This window comes from Varroa destructor, unplaced genomic scaffold (assembly GCF_002443255.2).
Source record: "Varroa destructor unplaced genomic scaffold, Vdes_3.0 BEIS01000005.1, whole genome shotgun sequence".
Taxonomy (NCBI): domain Eukaryota; kingdom Metazoa; phylum Arthropoda; class Arachnida; order Mesostigmata; family Varroidae; genus Varroa; species Varroa destructor.
In genome coordinates this window covers 21,729,315-21,744,697 of record NW_019211458.1, presented here as the reverse complement: position 1 = coordinate 21,744,697, position 15,383 = coordinate 21,729,315, and the positions used below count along the sequence as shown (strand labels likewise).

General features: G+C 38.8%; 1 protein-coding gene across 2 annotated transcripts in view; it reads right to left on the bottom strand.

Moving 5' to 3' along the window:
- The window catches only part of LOC111251681 (uncharacterized), a 42,045-nt gene extending 38,160 nt beyond the window's left edge, over positions 1–3,885 (bottom strand). Inside the window, exons 1-2 of one of the 2 annotated variants that reach the window (XM_022808509.2) lie at positions 3,804–3,885; positions 2,981–3,713 (exon numbers count right to left, since the gene is read on the bottom strand). In XM_022808509.2, the coding sequence (XP_022664244.1) occupies positions 2,981–3,284 (304 nt within the window). In that variant the 5' untranslated portion in view covers positions 3,285–3,713; positions 3,804–3,885. The remainder of the gene's footprint in view (positions 1–2,980; positions 3,714–3,803) is intronic. The other variant, XM_022808511.2, reaches the window with a different exon arrangement.
- Between the last annotated feature and the right edge of the window lie 11,498 nt (positions 3,886–15,383).

Below are 15,383 nucleotides of genomic sequence, written 5' to 3'. Positions count from 1 at the left end.
ATTTGATGAAAATGATTCCCCTCTTCAAAGTTCTGCATCTGTTTGCATATACTGATATTTATTGACAACGTATGTTTTTCGATTGCAGAGGAATTATTTAATCACACACTATAAGAAGCAGGTTACGGAGAGATCAAACACATGTTCATGTGGCACGCATGATTCCGAAAGGACTCAATTGCAGGATGACAATATTTCCGTAACATACTTTACCACCAATGTGCTAAAGCAACTATGTGAGGAAATTTAACATGAATGAACATTATAAAGTTGTATTTGACAAGAGTGCAGGTGGTGACGAAGGTTAGGAAAGGAAAAAATTGCGAATTTTTGCTTCTCAACTCAATTGTCTACCAAAGCCCATAATATATAGTAAGTGTAACTTGATATTATTAACACCAAAATAATATGGTGTCGTACGTTGTTTGTAAATGCAAAAACATCAAGAAGGTAGTACAAGCATATAAAAACTAATCCTTGACTTAGCTGGAGTTCAATGAAACAAATGTATATGTTTTTTTTCTATTTATATTATACCATGAACGAAAGTTCTGACTACCGTTTTCATCAAATTATATGCATCAGGGTTGGAAATGCTGGATTGTTTTAATGACGCAATCCGACACTCAAAGTTCCGCTCTTTCGTGGTCCTGGTTTTTCAGCGAAAAAATACTTCTCTGCATAGCAGTACATCTAGGAAAGCAATTTGTTTTTCCTGTTTTTGAAATTCTTTTTATAAGCTGAGTTATCATTGAGTCAAACGAAACTTAGGTACCTAAACGTCGAGGCCTGCTCAGCAGTTCTGTGCGGTCTATAAACGTTCCATAAGGCCTAAGATCTGGCCTGCGTAGAGTAGTTTCAGTTAAGAGCGAGTTAAGGGCTGATTAACCAGTTGTTGCTAAAAAAAATGTAAACGCATGTCAATAGGCGCGTGATTGTCGTTATAGCAAACCACTAAGGTTTGATTTAAAATTTTATAAAGACATCAAAAAACACGGCAAGATATCCAGAAAATATGACGTTATAAATAAACGTTAAAACGGGCTAGATGGGAGAAACGGAAATTTCAGTAATATCAACTAATTATTTTTTACAGATCTCAACACCATGCGTACGCTACCGTATAGTAAAAGGATCGCATCTATTAAGTATCTATAAGTATCGGAACATTTCCAATAAACGATATTGGTGTAGTTTGTATGTTTTTTACTTTTTTTTCAAATATTCCTCTTTATATTCATTATTTGTTTATTTCTCGAGAATGCTCTCTTCTTCATACTGCCATTGGATAATAATTTTGCTTTATGATGAATCTGAAGGATGCATGAATTACAGATAAAATATTGTTTACCTCTTATGGTAAACGACTTGTTACTGGTCTGCAAACAGTTGACCATCGTCAGACGTCTCAAATCTATGGAATTTTATCAAACAGAGGCTCCATGTATGGAATGAAGGACAGAAGGGACAACGAGTTCACATTGTTTCTGAACATCTCGCCCATACGCAGCCATAACGGCAGATCCCTACACAGAATTGTCACGAATAACGGGAAATGATGTCTCTAGATTACTGTAAAGCAAATAAAAGGGCATAAAAGGGCGCCTGTTTTGGGAATATAAGCCCAAGCCGAATGAAATCTTTAAAACAGACCAGACAATCAGCAATAATGGGTACATGACCCAGTTCGATAAAGTAAACAAGGTTGCCTAACAAAAACGACCTGATAGAGAAAATCAAGGTCGTCTTTTTCCCTGAAATAAATTTTGTATCCTATCCAGTCTAATTATGTACTAACGAACCCTGTGCAAAAACAAAAAAGAGGAGATGGTACGACAAATACGTCGTGGTCGCTACGGGCACTAAGCGTAAAGGGATAGCTTAAAAAATTATAAGTAGTTTTCATTTTTTGAAACATGAGTTTTGAATGATGAATTTGTCTTCGCTGGTGGACGGATATCATGAAATCGTGAGTCAGCGGTCTGTGTCAAAAGCTTACCCCCCATTTTGTAGGACCTTCACAAAGATATTAGCAAACATTAGTTGTTAGAAATTTTTTAAAAACCGATTTTCTGCGTGTGTATACATAAAATTCGCGCTTGTTTTAGCTCATTTGAAACTATTATATATCATACAGTACAATGATATGGGCGCTTCATGATGCCGTGCGCGCTACTATTTTGATATTTCTGAAAACCAAGATCGAATAACTGAATACCTAACAAAGAATTCATATCAAATCTATTCTGAAGAAATTTTCTTTACTGACTTCACACAAAGGTTCTTTCCGGGTATGATGATCTGAAGCGCACGGAAATGTAGCTGTTGATTACCTTTGCAATGATGTTATTATTATTCTCAATTTTAGGTTTTAAAATGCTTTTCAATGTTTTAAAGGAAGTTTTAAAAGAAAATTTTCAAAAGTAACATATATGCGTGTTGTATCTGTACATAGTTTATATACATCCAAAGGCCTTGGACTCTTCTTGCTTAAGTCTCGTACAGCGTAATACGAAAATTTATGTAGTTTTAATGATGATCATCGTGCAAAAATGCAGAGCCGATTCTTCATGATATTAGAAGGCGTAAGACAGCACTGTTACTGAATATAGTACAACGGAAGACCGGCTGGAAAGATATGTTCACGTTTCCTCGCTGTGTCACTTTTTTTCATTCACTATACGCATTCGTATTGCTACTGTTTAATCTGATGTTCGAGTCTTCTCTTTAAATCATTAGGTTGGTTCTTCCATGCAAAACAACTCTAACCTCTACTCTATGGTCTCAATTATTTGCACGCTGCCAAAAAGGACAACAATTTATCAATTAATACCATTGAAAAATTCAATTAATAATACTATTTTAAAAGAAAAAAACGAAATAAATAATTCGAGGGAAAGCCCTAGATACATATATGTAGTTGTATATTTGTTCTTAACTTTGACTATCGTCCTTTTTATTTTCACGTAGATTTCTGTACCTTTAAGGGTGAAAATAGGTACGCCGACGCACGTAACCATCGAATGTGTACATGTACACAACGGAAGAAAGTCGCATTCATGAGCAACGTTCGGGCCATGCACAATCGCCGCTATACAGCTAATAGCAGAACTCCATGTTATCAACAACATTAAACTGAAGAACACTTTCATCAACACCCAACATGGCCTGCCTACGTTATGTCTATTTGGCCACTCGTCCAGTAGGCCGCGACTAATAGTGGGGGCACGAATTCTATGCCAGGTATTGAACGAGTCCGATATCGTCGGAATGTCGAACATCATCTGATAACTCCACTGAGCCTTTAGATGTATCCTTTACTTTGTCTCTCTATATATCACTTATGGGTCGTTATCGCTTTATCGTTTTCAATTTCGACTCCGTTCGACGTTGTTATTTGCACTGACCACCGTCACTGATATAAAGGATTCGATGTGACCCAATGCGTATTGCTCCCTTTCTCGAACATATTAATAACGAGGCCCGTTGTCGAGTTCATCGTTACTATCTTAGTTCCATTGGAAGATTGAGTCCATTTACTGGAAGACCGGAGTATGAAGATCACGTAACGGACACCATTTCACCTGCGATCACTACGACACACTACCGTTGTTACAGCGACTTCACCAAATTATTGAACTGCTATAACAAGCGCGAATCGTAGCTTCACTGCCATACACACACGTACATTCCGTATCGAGTTGCCGCATTCGCTAAATATGAAAAGTGCATACATTAAAACTAATTTCTATATCTTTTAATGGCTGTGCGCGGCAAATAACAGCAGTAAATTCAGTTGCTACCTGATTGATCAAGGGTTGAATCGAGACTCGGCCAATAAGTAACTCTGCTGTTTCATTGCTTCCACCGGGTCCAAAATTGTCGCGCATCTGCTAAAACACGTGGGGTAACTAGCGCCGCATGCTCATTCTATGGAGAGGGCAAGCTGTGGAGAGGGCGAAAAAGAAAGGGAACTGAAGTGTTTAAATAAGGACTAACTTCCGCCACCTCGATCAACGTCAGGACTCGAGGCTGTTCATCTTGACGACCAGTTAGATCGGCAGGGAACTGGGGCCTTGGCAATGGGTTACACTCGTGCCAGGTTGCTAGAAAGGTAAAGCAAGAAGCAAGCTCGAACATCTCTGAAATGCTGCAAGTCTCAAATGAGTTTATCATTCGATTTGTACTGCATGTTTTGAGGTATAGAAGAACCATAGCGGTGCTTCACAATGCGAATGGAAGTAGAAACAGGAGATTTAAGTTAATCCGTGTTAGAAGAGGTTTGAAATGAGGACAGCTCATTGATTTGGTTTCTATTATATCTATATTGCTACTAGGAACAACAGATCTTGGGCTCTTTCATGTTCCATAACATGTTGAATTTGCAAGACGGCTTTTTATCAGTTATTACAACATAAGTACTACATACTAGCAATAATAAGGTAGATCAAAGCGAGCAACGTCGTGCATCCAATGCAGTCAGATTCGATTCATTCACACATCCATTTTATGAAATGGTTGTGTTTAGTGTTGAAATTGTCAAAGTTAATGCACCAGTTCTTATAGCTAGATGCATTCGTAGAAAGATCTCATTTGGCATATATTAATTTTCGTGTTGCCAAAGCTGTCTGCTAAAAGCAGACATTATGCTCAGCGACGTTCTGCCTGGATGGGTGTAGTACTCCTGTTAGACGAAGGCGTAGTGTAGTAAGGCTTTGAATCGCTTTTGAACACTAAAGAAAAAGTATATGTTGGTTTGTTTCATGCTTTTAGACAATTAGCTTGGGCATGCGTTTCTACCCCAGATGCCGTTAGGAGCTGGTTTTCCATTTAACAGTTCTATCAGATGTAAGACATCGGATGTTCTTCAGCCTAATCTATACTACATTTCGTATGAACTAAACAACTAAACGACCATAACGTATGCTGCCTTATTATAAATAGTAAGAGCTAATTACTACTACATTTTTTATGTTTTACGAAGCTTTGCGTCTTTTCAGCATCATGTTATTTCCTCACATTGCTAGTTTGAAAGTAGTATAGTGCTGACTCGCCTCTACCCAGGTCGGAGAAATACGTTACAGAGTTACTTTACAGAGCTCTACACAACTCTACAACTATAAATAGATTGCCGTCGACACTCCACCGTCCATCAGGAAACGTAAATTCAGAAAAATTAAAGCTATTTCTCTTTGGTTATGGGTCTATAGCTCGTTATACTCGTTAGTCTGTAAAACATCCATTAGATTTAATAGTATTGGATCCAATTAGAACCTCTGGGGCGGAGAAGAAGAGTGAATGGGGCACAGTGAAAAGGAACTGGTGAGGCATGAACAAAAGGCGATACTCAATGTTGAATACCTACTGAGAGCCTTCGCAACCGCGCATCGTTCCGGGACCCATTGATATAACCGTTTATCGCGCATTGCTCCAGGGAAGCCGGGTGACGCTTGGTCGTATGGTACTCTACAAACATCAGTACTTTGCGCAAAGAATATGCGAACGTGGCGCGAACGAGTTTATAGAACGCCATAATAAAAACGTATAAGCACGTTAGAAGGCCTGTGCCGCCTCGAAAGTCGATTGTGCCGACGCGCTCTGAAAGGTGTTTGCTTTCAGTTGCCGACAACCCCATTTGCCTCAACACGGACGGATAGAATTGGCCGAAGTTGAATCAGTTAGTTAGGCTTCTGGGAGAGCCGTAGGGGGACGTAGGCGATACCAGAGTGTCCACAAGTATAACTGTGGGAGTACTAACTAACGATCATTTCAGACGAGAGCAATACGTCTACGGATAATTATTTAATGGCGATAAAATTGTCGTAATGGTAACAATAATTTAACGCAACCTTTGAGAGATCCTATGGGCATTTCCTTGGGTCTAATGATGAGCTAACAATATTTCAGTAATAATCAGCCCTTCCTTGCATTTAATAAGCTTTTTTTTCCCAGCTATGTTTTATCATCCAGCCGCAGCGACGAACCTGAGCTATCTGGACCAGCTAGACTTCGGGAACCGATTTAACTTTGCTAATTTTATTCTATTGGTCTGTTCCACTTGGTCAGATGTACAGATTGATGTTGTGGCAAAACTTCTGATAATAAAAAGATGCCAGGGGTTGTAATTGTTTATCAAGTAGAAGAAGAGTAGAAAAAACTTGCTGTACATTCGATCTAATTTTATGCCTATATATATACACATCTATTAAAGTAGATGGAGGTACGTAAATTACTAGCGGATTGAACTGCGCAACGCTTATATAATGTGGGCACCCGTATATTACTTCTCTAGGTTAAATACCTTCTTGGTGAAGTGCTATAGCGCCAGTATATGTTTAAATGCAATAGGTACAGCAGTGACCATTATAGCCTTTCAAACTTTAATATCAATTCCAGTTTTATATCATAAACGTTCGAATGAATAATAATAATAATAATAAATATTCGGCTACAAAAATAGACAGATGGGCATGTTGCCTACTCAGAAATTGTCAGTTAATAAAAGTTGTCGTAATCCATAGATAAATGGTCAGATACTGCCGTATTATATTATCCTTCGAACACTTCATGGAAGCGATCGCAGATACAGACCGAAGCATTTCGTAACTGTAAACCTTTTATATATATATATATATATATATATATATATATCACGTTTAACAAGACCATATCATCGGCCACCGTAAAACTCAACAAACAAAAGGAGCGTGATTACAAAAACAAGAAAATGTTGGCAGAAACAGTTGTGCACATCATTAAAGCGATAAAACGACAACGATACGATCTTGGCAAACTGTGGCTGCAGCCGATTTCTATCAGCTAGAGAAAAATAGGTTTTGGCGGGATTACATTTCACACATAGGAGCACCCGATCGGTAGGTCACGCCCTGATAGTTAGGAGTTGATTTTGTATCACTGTTAGAATAGTTTGACAGCCTTTGCTTCATCTGTTCCGCTTATTGTACTTTCACCACTCGGTTCAATGTCGTTTGATCGAGATCGTCGTGGTATGGGCTTCACGCGTGCGACAAAGTCCGTCTTTAGTACGTAGCATCTACACACTTGCGTAAATCGATGAACCCATGTCGGCTTTGCCTAGTTTTTTCCTTTTTTGGCTTCCTTCTACGGCAATGCCTCCTCAGCATAATGGGGTCGTACTATAAGGATAAGAGCCAGGGCTACACTCATCCCAAGCCTTCAATTTTAGCCAAGGTTTACCTCCGCCTACTGTTTTCACTTGTTTCTGCTGCTGCCCTTGTTCAACACGATGCACCTCACGTCTTTTGTCGCTCAGCAATGTTGTCTACTTCGCATTGTTGTCGTCGCCGTATTTTTTACTTTTATCGTTACTTCTGTGAGCATCTATTGTTGTAGCAACGGCGGCAGGAGGCCACAAGGCAGGCAGCTGCGCAGTGACGACGCCTCAAAAATCGTTACTTTTCCCACTTTTCTCTTTCGGCGTCGCCAGTCGACTAGGACCGCCCGACCGGACAAAATGAGGCGACATTTAGTGTGAGCCACCGACGAAGTCGGCGTTTATGCCAATAACATTGGTTACGACGATTATTACGACGATTCTAGCAGGAACTACTGCTGATGTCACTGCAGTTACTACTCCGGACGATCGAGAAGCCAGGCGTGTGCTACGGGGGGACCAAGACTGGCGACAAGCACTAATCGAAGGAACAACTTAAATGGCTGGTTGGTGGAATAAATGGAAAAGTCGTAGAGAAATACAGGATACCACGGTCGGGGCCTGATAGGGTCGGCTGGTAAGAGACAACATTGTAGTCAAAGCAGAAAGCGAAAGGAATAGTTTTATGCTAGGAGTAGATGTTCCGTGCGAACATAGCGTAGAACGATTGGTAAAGGAGAAACAAAGGCTTGGACTCTGTCAGTGAAAGAAGGTCAATAGGAAATCTCTGGGGTGTGGGGGGGACACGGAGTCACGACAACAGGGCGAAGGAGGATCTCATCGTTGCGATATTTACTTTTTGTGGCAGCACATGCGAAGAACGAGACAAACCCGCAAAAAACTTTAAATAAGCGACGTGATCTCATTGTCAACAACAACAGAAGCGACAACGGCTTTGTTATCAACTCAGCAAACAAAAAGCCTCGAACTAGCCCCTTGCTACACGGCCTGAATACTAGCTTGGAGAGAGTGAAGAGGCACTGAAAGCCAAATCTAGATGCACGAAACAAAGCTTATCACATTACGTTACCCATCTAACAACAATTTGATGACTGGTGTCGAGGCGCCATATGAGTCAAATTTAGACTTCACACAGGATTCTGCTATTTGCGAACAGAAGTTAAACCAATTCAACAGCTTGGGATAACTTGCAGCGCGGATACAGCCGCTCGCTTTCTTTCGTTCGTTTTGAATTCTACATGGATTGATCACGTTTCCCAGGCAATTATTCTTTGACAACTACACAAAGCGATATGCTCTTTAGTCTTCACAACACGTATACACACATACATGCAAACAACTAGCTGATTTTTAAAAAGTTTACATATATAAGTAATGCGCGCATGCAAGATTGACGGAGGCTGAATGTAACTTGCAGGCAATTAACCTGTGACTATTGCACTTGCGAATCTTGTTTACTAATAAAAACTTGGTAATAAGATGTGAGAAAAGGTAATGATCTTCTGATATAATACAGTACAAAAAGGTGATAGGGAGTAGGTGTAAGTTAGATTGACTTTATTCAAAATCTAGGAAGCATTAGCTAGTTATTTTCTGTATTTCATGTATCGAGAATGCTAAATAAAACAAGGAAAGAATAAATATCCTAAAGTGTTCACTTCTGCAGGAAAGCAACTTATTCTTATTGATCTACTTACATATGATAACCGTAATAGTGCTTGTGCCACCGTTCGGTTGCAGACTTTCATTTACCCCAACTGCGAATATCGGCGTCCTGTGAACGGCATTTGCAGAAAGAGATATATATATATATATATCGAGACACAGAGAGGGAGAAAGAGACGATATAAATTGCTATTGCGAAGGGAGCACTGAATTCCTAGTTTCGTAGCAAAATTTCCTTAACGGAGGGAAGACAACTCAGCGACATGGGGGTACAGCGAAGAAAGTAAAGCATAAATGGATAGGATGAGCGAAAGTAACGCGAATGATGACCATTATCATAGAACGCCACGATGCGGTGTCTACCTGAGCCACATCAACATAGATCTTCTAAAGTCACGCCGCCGTTCGTGATGGGCCTACGATCTGGGAAAAAAAATCAAAGCACAAGGTTGAAGATAAAAATATAGAGGTGGAAATATGTGATGGAGAGTATGACGACAGATTTATTATCTTACATAAAAAGCATATAATAGAGGCTAAGGTCTAGTGAGAATCCGATCATTCCAAATATTTTGCAAACTGTGGGCATGCCAAGCCTCCAGCAGATGAAGCACGATTTAGGATTTTTAGGAAGAAAAACCGATCTGATGATTAAACCGTCCTTATGCTATATTCAGAACAGGCAGAAAAGTTAGAAAACAAATGAACATGACCGATCGGTCTTAGCAGAAGGAAGTTTGGTGTGCGGCTAGATATTACAAAGCGATAGCTTTTTAATATTATCAAGCTAAACTAGCATGGAGCAAGACAGATCGATAAAGCAGTAAAACTTAAATGACAATCATACACGCGGTTTTTAGCATAGTGTGATGAAAGTAAGAATAGATGTGGTCTAGACAAGATAATTTCCTTGAACGTTAAAGTTTTAGGGTCGCCCGTTGAATACTTAACAGGGTAAACATAAGAACGGTGGGGGAACGACAAGGTCGACAAGCTCACTCTCGCATCCGATGAAACAACCGCAAAAAGCTCTAGCGTGTCCCCATAAGGCCTTGATCTTTAAGGCCATATTGGCTTTCCTTCGAAATCACTCGTTCTATCGAAACCACTCCTACCGTCCTTTAGCTGTCCTAACAAGTATGTTTAGAACAAGAGAGAGACCGATCATTGGCGTCAGGGAAAAGTTATCCAGAGTGCTACGAAGAAGGCAGCCGGTGTTCTCGAGGTCCTTCTCTTTGATATGGTAACTCTCCCTGAAATAAGTTGATGTACCGCTAAAGGTCGGAAGAATCTCACCCCGACTACCAAAATGGTGAGGACGAAATCGCACGAAAACGTTGGCAATTTCTTTCGCAAATGTACTTTAACACCCAACCGCATATCACCTGGATCTTACAAAAAAGTGGAAGGTGTTCTTTATTCTGTCCTTTTTGAACTACTTGTTCCAGAATCTATAGAAACTATCACCGACAAAATAATATATAAGTTTATTTGCTGATGGCTTGAATTGTTATAAAAAACAAAAAACAGAAATGCTGAATAGTCGTATTCAGAACTCAATTGAAAGGCGTAGCTGCCAACGTAATAAAGTCGTTTCGTGATCTTTCGACAGTTGTCACCTCAAGTCCAGATTTAACGCTCTATATAATAAATTATGAGGTCTGGAAGAGTAACAGTCTTTAATGCCATTGTGTGATGTATGTAATTGAAAAGGCCTAGTAATTTGACATACCGCTATAATAAATGTTTTCGTTTTAGCTAAAACTTGGAGAACTGTTACATATGTTCAAACCAATTGAAAAATCGTTTGAATGTCAAATTTCATGAGGTTATGCGGACAGAGCAGACTTTTTTCATAGATTTTTGTCATAAACTTTGAATCATTATTGTGCCGCAATGGCAGTCGATGGTACATTCGCGTTTCTGGCTATTTAATGTCTTTAGACGGAATACCATGCGTGAAAAAGCACTGGATGCCCGACGGAGCGGACGCTGTTACAAATGCTATATTACCGTAGGTAGATAACAGCAAACAGGCGCTTCACCAAACATTTACGCGAGTCACGGTGGTCAAGAAAAGAAACGAGTGGGTAGAAAATGGGCGCACACTCGGGGTACACCGGAACTAGGCCCAGCAACGAACGATAAATAGATAGCCAAATAAGGAGGAGTGCTCTCTGGCTTGGACGTACGTAAGTTTATATGCATTTGATTTGAGGCGGCTAAATGTAGCCAATAATATCTAGATAAACTTACGGACAACAGAGAAGTCCACATTGTAGGTGAAATGGCTAACTATCCTACAAAGAATCCACACACAGTTTCTTAGCAAACCGATAGATATCAAACAGTACAACGAATATCTGTATTCTATCTATAAATTGAATGATAAAAGTATGTTGCGAGCTATCAAAAATTATAATAACGTTGTGTGGTTACCCCCACCACTAGCGCACTTCTATCGCCGTTATATAACGGTCACAGAAACTATGGACATAGTAACGAACTTCTCTTGCAAGCTTAAGCGCTTCTTACATTGCACACTAGTAGAAATGGATATGAAGGTTTGTCTCCTGATATATCAGTTAGCTTACTGATTGCTTGAAGGTCGGCCTCGCTTCGTAAACTATACATTGATTTGTATAATATTGACTTTTTTTAAATATGGATCTGTTGCTTAGCACGCAATCAACTAGAAGAACTATTGATTAGGGTGTAAGCGATCGAACTGCATATGACCAAGTGATGGCTATGACAGACCAAAAAACAGGCGACATGAATTCAGAGATGCGGAGGCCACACAATCACAAAGTCCGATCTCGTTGCTGCACGCGCTCAGAGATTATCAATGACCTTCAATCTAGTGATTTTTTTGCATTTAAGGTACCCGAAGTGATGGGTTTCCATGCAGTCGTAGTTAAACTATACGTTCTATACGAATCACTATTTGCAGACGGATAGATAGGAACAGAAAGATGACACGTAAACATAATTGCTTACAAATTACTTTTTAAGCTATATTTCGATTCGCAAGCTTACGGGCACATGGTCTTTTAACTTTATAATAGGTAGCTATATAAGCTCTGTAATTATAGCGCTGCCACGATCAAGTAACGTCGACAGTATTGGCGGTGGATGGAAATCGTAGGGTGTTTCCTTCCGAAATTTAACGGCATTGTGGCTGAGGTTCGAAACCGCGCGTACACTTCGTTTCGTACTATCTCGTACCGAATTCTACGACTATATTTGTTAAGCGTCCTCAATGAATCCAAAAAAAAGTTACAAATTAAATATACGAAGAATAATAATATTGGCGTTACGATCTATGAGCCTCTATGGTTAAGATGCTATTCGATGAGGTAGCTATATCATGATTTCGAATTGACTAACCCATCATTGAATTATGAGCATTTTCGTTTTCAGATTGCAATTCCCTGTTACGCAAAAACTTTTGATTCAAATAAAATAAAAAAGAAACTTGCAAAAAACACTTCCTAAAGCCTGGCGGCGAAAAAAATAGCGTTAAGCCCATGAATAAGATCCCACGAATTCCGGAAGTACAGATCTCTTTTTTATTACCCTAGACCCCAGTTGTCTGCCTGTCTGAGAAGTGATTTGGGTGAGTAAATACGCACACTTCTTTTTAGCGTAGTTCAGCCATCGCAATTAGTTATTGTAAAATTCAATCTGTTTTTCAGATACTGCGACAAAACGTAAAAACCTCTCTCGCTGTTATTAAAATCGCGACAAAAAAAGAGAAAATCGCTTAAATTTATTTTAAATTCAAATTAAGCTGAACTTGCTATGCACTGTATATCTACTTAAATATCGCATATGTAATATAGATGTGTTTGGCCCAATGTAGTTTTGTCATTGCGCCTATAATACTAATAAAATTATTAAAAAGTTAATTATCAGTTTATTGAACAAGCGCTAGGCAAAGTGCGGACCTAGCAACGCCCTTATGCGGTGTGCCATCCATAATACCTTTGTGAAATGTGGAAAAAAGATTACCGAACATGTATGAATGACTTATGTTGAATATTGAATACTGAACCAATCTTTAAAAGAATAGAATACTTAAGAAGTGCGCATTCACGCAATTTCTATAGCGCCTGATTATTCTCTGAGTGATTTAAGTAAAGCAACTTTTAAACTTACAACAATCTGGTAGTTGTGGTCTCATACGTAAGATTTAATTATTGGTATCCTGCGAGAAATACGCTTTTATATTCTTTTAGCTGACTGACACGGCAGAAGTTGGTTCTATTGAGAAAAAACAAAGTTTTTTCCAAATACATAGCGAATGAAAGATAGCTGGAAACCAAAACTGTCGAGTCACCTTGACATTTAATCATGTTAAATAAAAAAAGAAAAAAAAAAAAGATAACTAAAGCTAATGTACTTTGTTGCAAATACATCACCCATAAACCTGTTATAGGAAAAATACGTGCGAATAATAATTACTAGAATATTTATATTAATCTACGATAATGGCGCTAACGATACCGATTGTTCACAGGCATATAAATAAACATCACTGAGCCCTTTTTATATAATTTGCTTGTATATATCTCGACTGACTCTGTAGCAGTCCCTACATCCATGAAAAGAAGAATTTAATGGGCACAATTTGTTTTACATATAATTCTTTATGTAGAATGTTCCATAATAGTAGAGGTGCAATCGAAATAGTTAATCATTATTCTTATTTATAACTATTCCAACGTGTGCAATTAGCACGTGTGATTAGTTCAAAAAAGCGCGCTGTTCTCAGACGTATGCAACAGGACCGTTGTAAGCTAGCACCGTTACATTCATGAAAATTAAGTAATCTTGCCAAAAAGAAAAAACTGAGTGGATTTCAGATTGCAGCAGACATATATCGCGCACCTCACATTATTCTTCCTGGTACGTCAGGGACACAACTGTTATCAGTAATCAAATTCAAAACATAAATAACTGAATGACTGAATCGGTGGATGGAGTAAAAATAACGAACGTCTATGATCAGAAATCTGGCCTTCAAAATCGATAATACCCTACCCTCGAAACTGCCAATGAATACTGATAGCAAATTACCAACAGAGGAAAATCATTGATTATCTAAGTATAGCAGGTTATGCGACACAGTATGAAAGTGACGTGAAGGGCACCGAGCTTGCCTGAATGGTAAAAAGCGAGACAAAGTGTATAGTTATTATAAGCGAAATACTTGTATTAGGCAATAAAAGATTTAACTAGTGTGCTGTTTTTTGTTACTCTGTTAGACTTTTTTTTATTATTACCGTTTGATTGAGCCTATCATGTATTTCCAACAAGTGCTTGCCTAAACTGGCGAAGCGTTTCTAGCGCAAGGGACCCAATATTGCAAATGACTTTAAAATTCTCAAAAATTAGAAAAATTAACTAAAAGCAGATTTTTCGGTAACGTTTTTTACATGTGATTCGCTTAGAACATAGCTTCAATTTAAAGTCTAAAACGCTTCTAAGCATTTCTAAGGTTTCTCCTTAAAACTGCATAATTTTACAGTAAGTAATACTGGTAGGTATAGATATGCTGAGATGTTGCTCAAATATGTTATACACAAAAAAAAAATGTAGCAAATTTCAATTTCCAGTCAGGTTGAAATCTCTATACATCCGAGGGCATGCAAAAGCTAAAAAATTTCAGGTTCGCCTTCCCTCGCAGAATTCTCCAGAAGACCCGTGGAGATGGCTAGAATGTAGACCGATCTTAGAGAGACTTAGGTCAACTATGGAAGTTTATAATTCAGGTGGGAGCCAGTGAACAGTAGTTGCTTTTCGACAGCCTAAAGTGAACCTCAAACTTTGTACACGTTGTCCATACGTTTACGTGCACGAAAATAGCTCATAGAATAGGCACATCACAGCCTCCCTCAGTTTAAATGGGCCAGTACATGCATATTTACATAGATAACAAAATAAATTTTTGTGTTATAAGTCATCATATAAGTTGTGTGATCGCAACCGCATATTCCGCATATAGAATGAATTCAACTTGTTTCCTCCACGCAAGCGTTGCTCTGTAAATGCTCTCAGCCACCGTGAGCTCGCTGTGCTCGCATCAATTATCCGTGGATAATTGATATGATAGCACGAATGAACGAGCAATTCATATACAGTAGAATGTGAACACCTCTCAAGGTAAAGTCTGCCAAACATGACTGGTTTGTGAAGTTTAAGTTGAGCCAAACATTTACATCATGCCGATGACACCCAACCTGTACAATTTGCTTCTCACTTATTATGCTAAGAATTATTACAGTTGAATGTATCTATCCTCTAGTTGCTTTTTCTAGATGTTTGCAGTACATCTTATTTTATTATGTCATCATCTTTCAGTTATTCACGGAAAATAAGCTATTTCGAAGCGCCAGCATAACGACTATTGATATTGTGGTTATCGAGCGTCATATATCGAGCGTCATCTAATGAAAGGAGATCCTCCTTTGCTTTACACGTGTGCAGATTGGCATTCATTTATTTGATTTAATGGCATCATTCCAAAAGGCACTTCTCTTTGAAGCCTCCTGTAAAA